This window comes from Hyaena hyaena, unplaced genomic scaffold (assembly GCF_003009895.1).
Source record: "Hyaena hyaena isolate Hyena2069 unplaced genomic scaffold, ASM300989v1 scaffold_637, whole genome shotgun sequence".
Classification (NCBI taxonomy): Eukaryota; Metazoa; Chordata; class Mammalia; order Carnivora; family Hyaenidae; genus Hyaena; species Hyaena hyaena.
This window is the reverse complement of record NW_024081260.1, coordinates 946,641-960,926: the sequence shown is the minus strand read 5'-3', so window position 1 is coordinate 960,926 and position 14,286 is coordinate 946,641. Positions and strand designations below refer to the sequence as shown.

Sequence of the window (14,286 nt, the reverse complement as noted above, 5' to 3'; positions counted from 1 at the left end):
CTTTTTTCCTTTTCTTTTCTTCTTTTTGACCTTTTTATGTATTTTTTAATTTTCTCGTATTCGCCTTTCCTCCTATGTCTTTTCTCTTAACTTTTTTGTTTTCCCCTCTCGGTTTGCATGTTAGTTGGATTTGTCTGTGCGTTTGTGTGCCTCTGCTCCTTGTGTGTTTCTCAGTCTGTTTTCTGCTCGAGTGCTACCTCAAGAAACAAGCCAGATTACACAAGGTGGAGAGTCCCAAATATCACTACGAATAGGAAAATAAAATAACCAAGGTCCCAACAAGAGAGACCAAGAGATACCATTCAAAAAACACTCTCTGAAAGGATAGGCCCTGGACAGTCAAAGACTCTACTTGGATATAGCAGCGATCATAGATACAGAGAGCATAACAGGTCTTTAAAACCAACAAGAGCTGGAAAGCTAACTAAAACGACGAAACGAAAGAGCTCTCCTCCAAAGAAACTCCAAGAAGAAATGACAGCTAATGAACTGCTCAAAACAGATATCAGCAGCATAACTGAACAAGATTTTAGAATAATAATGGTAAAATTAATAGCTGGGCTTGAAAAAAACATAGGGGACATCAAAGAAACTATGGCTACAGACAGAATGGAAAATAAAAATAGGCATGAAGAATTAAAAAATGCGATAAATGAGATACATAATAAATTAGAGGCCTCCAACGCACGGACTGAAGAGGCAGAAAGGAGAATAAGTGATTTAGAAGACACCCTGATAGAAAAACAAGAAGCTGACAAAAAAAGAGACAAACTGATCCAGGAACATGAAAGAAGAGTTCGAGAGCTCAGCGACACGGTCAAACGCAAAAATATCCGTATCATAGGAATACCAGAAGAGGAAGAGAGAGGGAAAGGTGCTGAAGGAGTCCTGGAACAAATTATAGCAGAGAACTTCCCCAACCTGGGGAAGGAAGTAAATGCTGAAATACAAGAGGCAGAGAGGACTCCCCTCAGACGTTATCTGAATCGACCTTCTGTAAGGCAATCATAGTAAAAATGGCAAAATATAAGGACAAAGAGAAACTTTTGAAAGCAGCTAGGGAGAAAAGGGCCCTAACATACAAAGGGAAACCTATCAGAGTGGTGACAGACCTATCTACTGAAACTTGGCAGGCCAGAAAGGAATGGCAGGAGATCTTCAACGTGATGAACAGAAAAAATATGCAGCCAAGAATCCTCTATCCAGCAAGTCTGTCATTCAAAATAGAAGGAGAGATAAAAACCTTTCCAAGTAAACAGAAATTGAAAGAATTTGTCACCACGAAGCCAGCCCTACAAGAAATCCTGAGGGGGATGCTCTGAAGGAAAGGTTGCAAGGAACAAAGATACCAGAGACACCACCACAAACATGAACCCTACAAAAGATACAAAGACTCTAAACCCACATATTTCAATAATAACACTGAATGTAAATGGGCTGAATACTCCAATCAAAAGACATAGGGTAGCAGAATGGATTAAAAAACAAAATCCATCTATATGCTGTCGACAAGAAACTCATTGTAGACTAGAAGATACCTTCAGATTAAAAGTAAGGGGATGGAGAAATATATATCATGCTACAGGAAATCAAAAGAAAGCTGGAGTAGCTATACTTATATCAGACAAACTGGACTTTAAATTAAAGACAATAACAAGAGATGAAGAAGGGCATTACATAATAATTACAGGGTCTATCCATCAGGAAGAACTAACAATCATAGATGTCTATGCACCAAATATGGGAGCACCTAAATATTTAAAACAATTAATCACAAACAGAAACAAGCTTATAGATAAGAATGTACTAAAAGCAGGGGACTTTAATACTCCACTTACAGCAATGGATAGGTCAACCAGACAGAAAATCACTAAAGAAATAATGGACTTGAATGACACATTTTTTTTGTTTGTTTTTTTTGTTTTTTTTAGTACTTTACATCCTGAGGCCAGGGAATTTACTTTCTTCTCAAGTGCACATGGCACATTCTCCAAGACAGATCACGTATTAAGACATAAAGCCGCCCTCAATAAATATAAAAGAATTGAGATCATACCATGCACACTCTCAGATCATAATGCTTTGAAACTTGAAATCAATCACAGGAAGAAGTCTGGAAAACCTCTAAAAACATGGAGGTTAAAGAACACCCTACTAAAGAATGAATGTGCTACTCAGGCAATTAGAGAGGAAATTAAAAAATATATGGAAACAAATGAAAATGAAAACACAATAATCCAAAATCTATGGAATGCGGCAAAGGCAGTCCTAAGAGGAAAGTACACTGCACTCCAGGCTTATTTCAAGAGACTAGAAAAAATGCAAGTCCAAAATCTAACAGCTTACCCAAAGGAACTACAGGCAGAGCAACAAGAACGCCCTATACCCAGTAGAAGAAGAGAAATAGTAAAAATCAGAGCAGAAATAAACAACATAGAGACCAAAAAACAATTAAACAGATCAATGAAACCAAGAGATTTTTTTTTAAATAATAAACAAAATTGACAAACCTCTAGCAAGGTTTCTCAAAAAGAAAAGAGAGAGTAACCAAAGAGACAAAATCATGAAATAAAATGGACTTATTACAACCAACCCCTCAGAAATACAAGCAATTATCAGGGAATACTATGAAAAATTATATGCCAAAGAGTTTCTAAACACATACTCACTACCAAAATTCACACGGGAAGACATAGGAAATATAAACAGACACATAACTAGTGAGAAGAAATCGACTCAGTGATCAAAAATCTCCCAACAAATAAGAGCCATGGACCTGATGGCTTCCCTGGGGAATTCTACCAGTCCTTTAAAACAGAATTAACACTAATTCTTCTCAAGCTGTTCCAAAAAATAGAAACCGAAGAAAAACTCCCAGACTCATTTTATGAAGCCAGCATCGGTCTGATTCCCAGGTCAGACATAGATCCCGCAAAAAACAGAGAACTACAGGCCAATATCCTTGATGGATACAGATGCAAAAATCCTCAACAAGATCCTTGCAAATAGAATCCAACAGCACATGAAAAGAATTATCCACCAAGATCAAGTGGGATTCATTCTTGGGTTACAGGGCTGGTTCAACATTCGCAAATCAATCAATGTGATACATCACATTCACAAAAGAAACGATAAAAAACCATAGGAACCTGTCGATAGATGCAGAAAAAGCATTTGACAAAATACAGCATCCCTTCTTAATAAAGACTCTCGAGAAAGTTGGGATAGAAGGAACCTACTTAAACATCATAAAACCCATCTATGAGAAGCCTTCAGCTAAATTCATCCTCAACGGGGAAAAACTGAGAGCTTTCTCCCTGAGATCAGGAACACGACAGGGATGTCCACTCTCACCACTGTTGTTTTACATAGTGCTGGAAGTCCTAGCATCAGCCATCAGACAACAAAGGAAATCAAAGGCATCAGAACTGGCAAAGAGGAAGTCAAACTTTCACTCTTTGCAGATGACATGATACTCTACATAGAAAACCTGACAGGTTGGGGCGCCTGGGTGGCTTTGTCGGTTAAGCGTCCGACTTTCGCTTAGGTCATGATCTCGCGGTTCGTGGGTTCGAGCCCCGCGTCGGGCTCTGTGCTGACTGTCAGCTCAGAGCCTGGAGCCTGTTTCGGAGTCTGTGTCTCCCTCTCTCTCTGACCCTCCCCTGCTCACGTTATCTCTCTCTCTCTCCTAGAAATAAATAAAAATATTAAAAATAAAAAAAAGAAAGAAAAGAAAACTTGACAGGCTCCATCAGAGCCTACTGGAACTGATCCAAGAATTCAGTAAAGTTTCAAGGTACAAAATCAACGAACAGAAATCGGTTGCATTTTCATACACCAATAATGAAGCAACAGAAAGAGTAATCAAGAAACTGATCCCATTCACAACTGCACACAAAACCATAAAATACCTAGGAATAAACCTAACCAAGAATACAAGAGATCTGTATGATGAAAACTATTGAAAATCTATGAAGGAAATTGAAGAAGACACAAAGAAATGGAAAAACATTCCATGCTCATGAATTGGAAGAATAAATATAGTTAAAATGTCATTACTACCCAAAGCAATCTACACATTCAATGCAACCCCAGTCAAAACAGCACCAGCATACTTCTCAAAACTAGAACAAACTATCCTAAAATTTGTATGGAACCACAAAAGACCCCGAATAGCCAAAGTAATACTGAAGAAGAAAACCAAAACGGGAGGCCTCACCATCCCAGACTTCAGCCTCTACTACAAAGCTGTCATCATCAAGACAGTATGGTATTGGCACAAAAACAGACACATAGACCAATGGAATAGAATTGAGAACTCATAACTGGACCCAAAGGTATACAGCCAACTAATCTTTGACAAAGCAGGAAAGAGTATCCAATGGAAAAAAAAAAAGACAGCCTCTTTAACATATGGTGTTAGGAGACCTGGACAACAACATGCAGAAGAATGAAACTAGATCAATTTCTCACACCATACACAAAAATAAACTCAACATGGATAAAGGACCTGAACGTGAGGCAGGAAACCATCAAAACCCTAGAGGAGAAAGCAGGAAACAACCTCCTTGACCTCCACCGCAGCAACTTCTTACTTGACACATCCCCAAAAGCAAGGGAATCAAGAGCTAAAATAAACCATTGTGACCTCATCAAGATTAAAAGCTTCTGCATGGCAAAGGAAAAAACCCACAAAACTAATAGGCAACCCACGGAATGGGAAAAGATAGTTGCAAATGACATATCAGATAAAGGGTTAATATCCAAAATCTATAAGGAACTCACCAAACTCAACGCCCGAAAAGTAAACAACCCAGTAAAGAAACAGGCAGAAGATAAGAACAGACACTTCTCCAAAGAGGACATCCAGATGGCCACCAGACACATGAAACGATGCTCAGCATCCCTCCTCATCAGGGAAATACAAATCAAAATCACACTGAGATACAACCTCACTCTGGTCACAGTGGCTCAAATGAGCAAATCAGAGAACTCTAGATGCTGGCGAGGATGTGGAGAAACGGGCACCCTCCTACACTGTTGGTGGGAATGTAAACTGGTGCAGCCCCTCTGGAAAACACTGTGGAGGTTCCTCAGGAAACTAACAATAGAACTCCCCTATGACCCAGCAATAGCACTGCTAGGAATTTACCCAAGGGATACAGGAGTGCTGATGCATAGGGGCACATGTACCCCAATGCTCATAGCAGCACTCTCAACAATAGCCAAAACAGGGAAAGAGCCTAAGTGTGCATCAACGGATGAATGGATCAAGAAGATGTGGTTTATCTATGCCATGGAACACTACATGGCGATGAGAAAGAATGAAATCTGGCCATGTGTAGCAACATGGATGGACCTTGAGGGTGTTATGCTGAGCGAAATAAGTCAGGCAGAGAAGGACAGATACCATATGTTTGCACGTATAGGAGGATTAGGAGGAACTTAACGGAGGAACAATGGGGAGAAGGGGGGAAATGGTGGGGGAGAGGGAGAGAGGCAAACCATGAGAGACTCTTGAATGTTGAGCACAAACTGAGGACTGATGGATGTGAGGGGAGGGGGAATGGGCATGAAGGAGGGCAACTGTGGGGATGAGCACTGGGTGTTATATGGAAATCAACTTGACAATAAACTATTTGTAAAATAAATAAATAAAGTGAACTGTTCTTAAAAAAAAAAAGTTTTATAGAATTCACCTGAAGCCATCTGGTTCTGGACTTTTGTTTATTGGGATATTTTTAATTAATGATTCAGTTCCTTTGCTGGTTATGGGTCTGTTCAAGTTTTCTATTTTTTCCTGTTTCAATTTTGATAGTGTATATATTTTTGAAATCCATCCATTTCTTTCAGTTTGTCCAAATTATTGGTGTATAATTTTTCATAGTATTCTCATAAAATTGTTTTTCTGTGGTGTTGATTGTTATTTCTCTTCCTCTGTTCATGATTTTATTTATTTAATTCCTTTCTCTTTTTATAAATCGGGCTAGAGTTTCTTCAACTTTATTAAATTTTTCAGAGAACCAGTTCCTCATTTTATTGATCTATTTTTGTTTTCAGTTTCTATATCATTTATTTCTTGATATAATTCTTGATTTCCTGGTTAATTCATTCATTGCTGGGTAGCTTTCTGTTTAAACTCCGTGTATTTGTGTCCTCGCTCTCTCTTGTGGCTGAAGTCAAATTTTGTTGTGGTCAGAAAAGATGCATGGTATAATCTCGATCTTTTTGTACTTATTGAGGTCTGATCCATGACTCAATATGTGATCTGTACTGGAAAGTGCTCCAGGTTCACTGAATAAGGATGTGTACTCTCCTGCTTTAGGATAAAATGTTCTTTTTAAAAATATATATTTATTTCTTTTCAGGAACACACAATTGAGGGAGGGGCGGAAAAAAATGCCACAGATATTCCGAACCCGGCTCTTGCTGACAGGCTGACAACAGTGAGTCTGATGTGTGGCTGAAACTCACAAATCACCAGATAATGACCTGAGCTGACATTGGACACTCAGCTGACTGAGCCAGCCAAGTGCCCTGGGATGAAATGTTCTGAATATATCTGTTATTTCCATCTGGTCCAGTGTGTCATTCAAAGCAATGTTTACTTGTTGATTTTTAAGCTTAGATGACCTGTTTATTTTATAAGTGGGGCTGTTCAAGACTCATATTGTATTATTATCAATGAGTTCCTTCTCATTTATTACTAATTGTGTTATACATGTGGGTCCTTCCATGTCAGAGGCATTTTACAACTTTACATTTTACAATTCTAGGATCTTACTAATGGATGGTCCCTTTTATTAATGATATAGTGCCCCTCTTCATTGTTGCATTATTTGGTTTAAGGGGCGCCTGGGTGGCTTAGTCGGTTAAGTGTCCGACTTTTGCTTAGGTCATGATCTCACGGTTCGTGGGTTCGAGCCCCGCATCAGAGTCTATGCTGACAGCTCAGAGCCTGGAGCCTGTTTCAAATTCTGTGTCTCCCTCTCTCTCTCACCCTCCCCTGCTCACGCTGTCTCTCTCTCTCTCCTAGAAATAAATAAAAATATTTAAAAAAATTTTAAATATAGTTTGTCTGATATAGAAAATGCTACTCTTCCTTTCTTTTGACTTCCATGTGCATGACAAATGTTTCTCCATCACCTCACTTTCAATCTGCAGAGATATTTAGGTCTAAACTGAGCCTCTTATTGATACTATTGATGGGTCCTGCGGTTTTTTTTGTTTGTTTGTTTTTTATCCTTTCTGACACTGAATATATTTTGACTGGAGTATTTAGTCCATTTATTGTCAGAGTAATTATTTGTAGATCTTTAGTGTCATTTTATTACCTGCTTTTTTTTTTTATTGCTTCTGAAGATTTTCTCTGTTCCTTTCTTGTCTATATCACTTTTGGTCTTCCCACTGAAAGTATACTCTATAATATTTCTTTCAGGCTTGTTTAGTGGTCATGAGCTCCTTTCGGTTTTGTTTATTATCGTAAAATCTTTTTCTCTCCTTCTTTTCTGAACGATAGATTCAGCAGACAGAGTATTACTGGCCGCAGATTTTCCCCATTCAGCACGTTTGTTGTAGCATGCCAATTTGTTCTGGCTTGACAAGTTTTTGTGGAGAGATCTGCAGCTAGTCTTATGGGTCTTCCCTTGTAAGTTAGGGACTTCGTTTGTCTTTCATTGCTTTTAGGACTTTGTCTTTATTGCATATTTTGCTAATTAATTATAATTATATACAATTATTATATATTTAATTATAATTAATTATAATATGTATTAGTGTTAGCCTTTGTATGTTGATTTTGATGAGAATTCTCTGTGCTTCCTGGATTTGGATGTGTGTTTTCTCCCCTAGATTAGGGAAGTTTTTAGCGATTATTTCCTAAAATAAATTTGTCTGTCTCCTTTTCTCTCTTTTCTTCTTCTGGGACATCTGCAATACAAATGCTAGTACTAGGTCTATTGTCACATTGCATAATCATACTTTCTTTTCTTCAGCTTTTTCATTTTCCATTATTTTGTCTTATAGGTCACTTATTTATTCCACTGCTTCTTCCATCCTTGTATTGGCTGCATCAATCCTTTTAAAATCTCAGTTATTGGGGCGCCTGGGTGGCTTAGTCGGTTAAGCGTCCGACTTTCGCTTAGGTCATGATCTCGCGGTTCGTGGGATCGAGCCCCACGTCAGGCTCTATGCTGACCGTCAGCTCAGAGCCTGGAGCCTGTTTCAGTCTGTGACTCCCTCTCTCTCTGACCCTCCCCTGCTCACGCTGTCTCTCTCTCTCCTAGAAATAAATAAAAATATTTAAAAAATTTAAAAAATCTCAGTTATTGAAATTTTCATTTCTAACTGCTTGTTTAATCTCTTTTATCTCTGCAGTAAAGGACTCCCTGAAGTCTTCCATTCCTTTCTCAACCTCGGCTAGTATCCTTATGATAATCGCTTTACATTTTCCATCAGAAATATTAATAATATCTTTTCACAAGGATCTCTGGCCATGACTGTACCTTGTTCTTTCATTTGGGATTAAATACTCTGTTGTGACATTTTGCCTACGTCTCTTTTTCTGTGTGTTAGGAAAATCCGTTATATTTCCTGCCCATAAGCGTAATGGCCCAGTGAACAAAAGGTTCTATAATGTCCATAGCCTGGGGCTTTAGGATGTGTCTCCAATATATGCTGTATGCAGTCTGCTCTTGTGTTCTGGATGCTCTACCTTTCCGATCAGTCATCTGTAGAGGCTCTCTGCCTGCGGTGGGCAGTTTCTGCTCCCTGGCCTGAATGTGGTGAGCTTTAACTAGTGTGTTCTCGTCTGCTTATGAAAGGACACCTGTCACGACCCCCACCAGCTCTGCGCCCTGTGAACTCTTGGTCAGCAGACATTACATGGGTAGGGGTTTGTGCTGGTCGTCAGGGCAAAAGTCTCACTGCACTTGGACTGAGGCAAGTGTGACTGAGAAGAGCAGGCCCACCAGAGCTCAGCAGTGTGGGGCCTGGCTTATGCAAGATAGACAGCCAGTGTTAATAAACATTTCTTTAAAGAAAGATGTACACATGTAAAGATGCCCAGACACATGTAAAGATGCCCAAAATCACTGATCATCGGAAACATGCAAATCAAACCAACAATGAGATATCATTTTACAACTGTCACGTGGCTAAAATCAAAAAGACAAGAAGAAAATTTTGGCAAGAATATGGAGGAAAGGGAACCCTTACCTGTGGGGATGAGCACCGGGTGTTGTATGGAAACCAACTTGACAATAAACTATTAAAAAAAAAAAGGAATGGGAACCCTCATGCACTGTTGGTAGGAACGTAAATTGGTGCAGCCACTGTGGAAAACACTCTGGGGTTTCTCAAACTATTAAAAATAGAAATAACGTATGATATAATCATTCCATTCCTGAATATTTACCTAAGAAAATGAAAACACTAATTCCAAAAGACATGTGCACCTTATGTATATTGCAGCATTGTGTACAATAGCCATGTTATGGAAGAAACTTAAGTGTCCAGACAATACAAGGAAAGTACGTTATGCATGTGCAATCACTTATTAATCAGCCATGAAAAAGGATGATATCTAGCCCTCTGTGACAACATGAGTGGACCTAAAGAGTGTTATTCTAAGTGAAATAAGCGTGACTGAAAAACGCAAATACCATATGATTCCACTTATGTGTGCAACCTGAAAAATAGGAATGAACAAACATCAGACCCATAAATACAGAGAACAGACTGATGGTTTCCAGAGGGAGGGGTTTGGGGATGGGAAACATAGATGTAGGGGAAATGAAGGCGCATGCTTCCAGTTATGGAATGAATAACTTATGAGAATAAAAGGTGTAGCACAGAGAATAAAGCCAGTGATATCGGAAGAGCGTTTTATAGTGACGGATGATGACTACAATTGTGGGAACATAAATTAATGTATAGAGATGGTGACTCGCTATGTTGTACACCAGAATCTAATGTAATATTGTGCGTCAGTGTTAGTTAAAATAAAAAACAGTCTTGCAAACCTTAATTTTTCCACACATGAGTTTGCAACATTGTAAGTTTTGGCATGAGTGTTTCAATTATTCTGAAGCCAAATCCACTGAGAAACTGACAATAAGGACAAGTAATGTATTTCTCTATTACTATATGTTTCATTAGGGCAAATTTTTATGCCATTGTCCATTGTTATATTTTGAAGCATCGAGAAAAGTGACTGACATATAGTGGGCGTTCAACAACTTTTTATTCATTGAATGAATAAATAAAATAACATATCTTATTTTTCTTGCCATAATGATTTACTGTGTAACCCAAACGAGGAACTATTTTTGATATATTCACTATTAGGTCAGGTAAAAAGTCTGTACTGTGCTATGCTATTTTGGGATAAATATATGGAGACAAAAGCCCTTTGGTTTCTCAAAAATCAAATCGGAAGGTAACCATGGCTTCTTTCTTCATACAGAATTAGAAATATTCCCACTTTTATTATAGCAAGAATCTAAATAAACAATAGCCTGAGAAAAATATAAATAAAATAAAATTCTCTCTTGACAACAAAAATAATTGTCTTAAATTTTTACTGATATAAGGAGGTTTCCTTGGAATTTGTGAGATAGATGAGTTTTTTAGGATTGTTTTAGTCCTGAGTCCATTTTTCACAACAAGGAAAATGCCCAAATTTATCCTTCCATGTTGACAAGGTAAGAAGTACGTTAGAAAGTAGTATTCCCACTAGGGAATTTGCACAGTGTTTCTTGCCAAGAGGTGTCTACTGAGGTTCATTATATGTATGAAGAAAATCTCCCACAGCTTTATATAAAGAGAAAGAACCATTCCTTAAAAGATGTCATTGGTTTCCACATATAAACATTCTCAGGATCTTTCAAATCAAAAGGACAAATTTATATTAGGGACCTAGGATATGATGTGATGCCACTGAACACAGAAAGAATATTCAATCCTTATCTCTAATGAACACTTAGTTCCTTTGGAAAGAAAATATCAAATCGATTTGTAAGAACAGAGAGCACGACCATTAAATAGCAGAAAGGCAAGGTAGGTGTTGTATGTGGGTGGGAGTGATCTCTTCAGCTTCATGATTTTATCCTTTTTCATTTCCATGTGTGTTGTGACCTCTCTCTCTATGCAAAGTTCTGTACTAAAAATATACGTAAATAAATTGAAAACTTTTACAATGCAACATCATTATGACTCAAAACATTAAAACACGTTTGCTTTAATGAAGAATGATATAGGTATACTGCTTGCATTTGTGGGCATTTCGGTGAATTAAAATATGTGTGTATTTGCGTAAAAATCTTAACATCATGAACCCTGGATTCAAGCCACATGACAGGAGTGATTTGGGGAATGAAAAGGAAGAACATGCAATCTTTGTGAGTCTTCTGGTGGGGTAAGTACACAACTAACAAGGATTAATGAAAAGAAATGGACTTTTAATCACACTGGACACTACACTTCCTAAAAGTAACTACCCCAATGTTAAGTATTATACTTAATGAAGCATAGTCATAGATAGTGGATTAATCAAGCCTCACAACACAGCTGGTAAGAAAACAATGTTTCAAAGGTCTGTTTTGGGGCAACTCGGTGACTCAGTCAGTTAAATATCCACTCTTGAATACTGCTCAGGTAGTGATCTCACGGTACATGAGATCAAGCCACACATCGAGCTGTGTGTTGACAGCATGGTGCCTGCTTGGGATTCTCCCTCTCCCTCTGTCTGCCCTTCCCCAACACATCTTCTCTCTCTCTCAAAAATAAATAAATAAGCATTGGTTTTTTAATTAAAGAAAGAGAAAAGCTCTATGTGTTAACTGTACCAGTTGACAGGATCCAAGTTCTCTGACTTCATATTCTATTTTCGTATCTGCTACAAGTGTTTTATGAACTTCTTACCAGTGCCAATTGCAAGATACACATTTTTTTTATCATATCCCACATCACACATCTACACGTACGCTCACTCATGTAATGGAGACAAATATAGTAAATCCAAAAAGAAGCAATGAACTGCCAAATTTGTGATATATTTCAGCTCCTCGTGTGACAAGCATGAACCCACATCACATTGTTCTTTTAAGCACTGATGCCCTTATTGTCTCACATCACCAGGCAGTACTATCAATTACTCTTTCTCTTGGTCTTCAAGTACTGAACCTGTGACAAGGAACCATTTCCTTCCAGTTGGACGTTTCTTGTTATGACAAAAGTTCTGTACTGCAAAATTCAGTTTAGGATTTAAGGCATAGGCCCAAGAAACAGCGCTATGGCTTGCATCTATGCATTCAGACTGGTCTCGTTGAGTTCAGCAAGTCCTGAACTTACCTAAAGTCCATGAATTCAAGCAGCGTGGTCTAGGGCCAGGAGATGTTGGATGAAAGAAATGAAGCCATATGGTAAGTCAGCATGACTGGCTCCTCGGAACCACTCCTTTGTTTTCTTCTTTTCTCTAATATAAGAGCAATCGTAACTTTCTCCTTCCCTGATAATTTTACTAATAAAATTTGCTCTATTGCATTTCTTAGGCAAATACAGCAATTTGTTGCTCATTCTTTTAGACGTGCTACAAAATAATAATGTTTGGCATTAAGACTCATACTCTTTCATGATTACAAGTATCAAATGACTTCAATGGAGTTATACCACAGAGAAAAAATCCCTGCATAATCCATTCTACCCAAATGAATAAACTGGCCCTCAGGAAACCCCATACTGAAATACAAGTCCTCACTTTCACTTGAATCCACCAACAAGAGAAATGACAGTCATGAGTCCGGGCAATGCAAGCGTTCCAAAATTCTTCATCCTCCTGGGTTTCTCTGACCATCCCTGGTTGGAAATGCCACTCTTCATAACGGTGCTTGTGGCTTACATATGCACACTAGTGGGAAACATCTCCATTATTGTGGTGTCCAGGGTGGACCCTCATCTTGACAGCCCTATGTACTTCTTCCTTTCCAACCTCTCCTTCCTGGACCTGTGTTTTACCACAACCACCATCCCTCAGCTGCTGCTGAACCTCTGGGGCCCAGATAAGTCCATCAGCTATGGAGGCTGTGTGGCCCAGTTCTATGTGTTTCACTTCCTGGGGGCTACAGAATGCATCATCCTGGCGGTCATGTCCTTGGATCGGTACATAGCCATCTGCAAGCCCTTGAGGTACCCGGCTATCATGCATCGGAGACTCTGTGTCTCCCTAGTGGCTGTGGCGTGGATAAGTGGTTTGGCTAACTCCTTGCTTCAGGCGTCCCTCACTGTCCAACTGCCGCTTTGTGGTAACAACAAAGTAGATGATTTCCTGTGTGAGGTTCCAGTGATGATCAAGATGTCCTGTGTCGACACCACTTTCAATGTAACTGTGCTCTCTGGCGTGGTGACATTATTTACCTTGATTCCCTTGTCTCTTATCCTTGTCTCCTATGGGTTCATTGTAGCTACAGTGCTCAGAATTCGTTCATCAACGGGAAAGAAGAAGGCCTTCAACACCTGTGGCTCTCATGTTATTGTTGTCTCTCTCTTCTACGGGCCAGTAATGTGCATGTAAGTGCAACCTTCTGGCACTAACTCCCAGGCCAAGAACAAACTCATGGCCCTGTTCTACAGTCTGCTGACTCCTATGCTTAACCCTTTTATCTATACTCTGAGGAACAAGGACATGAAAGGGGCAATAAGGAGACTTCTTCTCCCCTTGAGCCATCAGGGAAGAGAATAAGCACTGCTACTTTATACTTAACACTCTCCATGTAAAAATCCAAAGAGCCCCTGCCCTAAATTCTCTCTCAATGTGCCCTTCTCCAAAACGGTCAGCATCCTTCAGTAAATATCCAACCTACATGCATGTTTTGTCAGCTCAGTTTTAATCTTTAGCCCGCATTTTGCAATGGGAACCTTAATCTCAATTTTTCTAAAATTTGCGTGACAGGGAATCCCTGTCATTAAGTCCTCAAAGCCCATCTTTGAGTAGGAATCTAAAAAGTGAGCAGTAAATAAATTCCCACTGCCTGACTCATTCACCATCAAACAAACAAATCAAACCCTATCATTTTATGTGTAATGTTACAAATATAATGCAAGTAATGTAGACCACAATTTATCATCTTGCCATTATGGATATGATATTATGAGTAGAGTTTGCTAACCAACTTTTTATTTTTATATTTATTGAAGTATAACTGATATATTAGTTTCAGGTATACAACACAGTGATTTAAAAATCATATACCTTGGGATGCCTGGGTGGCTCAGTCGATTGAGTGACCA

The 14,286-nt window shown here is 38.8% G+C and overlaps 1 protein-coding gene across 1 annotated transcript; it reads left to right on the top strand.

The window, feature by feature from the left end:
* Window positions 1–12,784: 12,784 nt before the first annotated feature.
* On the top strand, window positions 12,785–13,738 carry LOC120249055 (olfactory receptor 2B11-like). Its single transcript, XM_039257540.1, is given in 1 exon segment — window positions 12,785–13,738. A coding segment is annotated over 1 exon segment (954 nt).
* The last annotated feature ends 548 nt before the right edge of the window (window positions 13,739–14,286 follow it).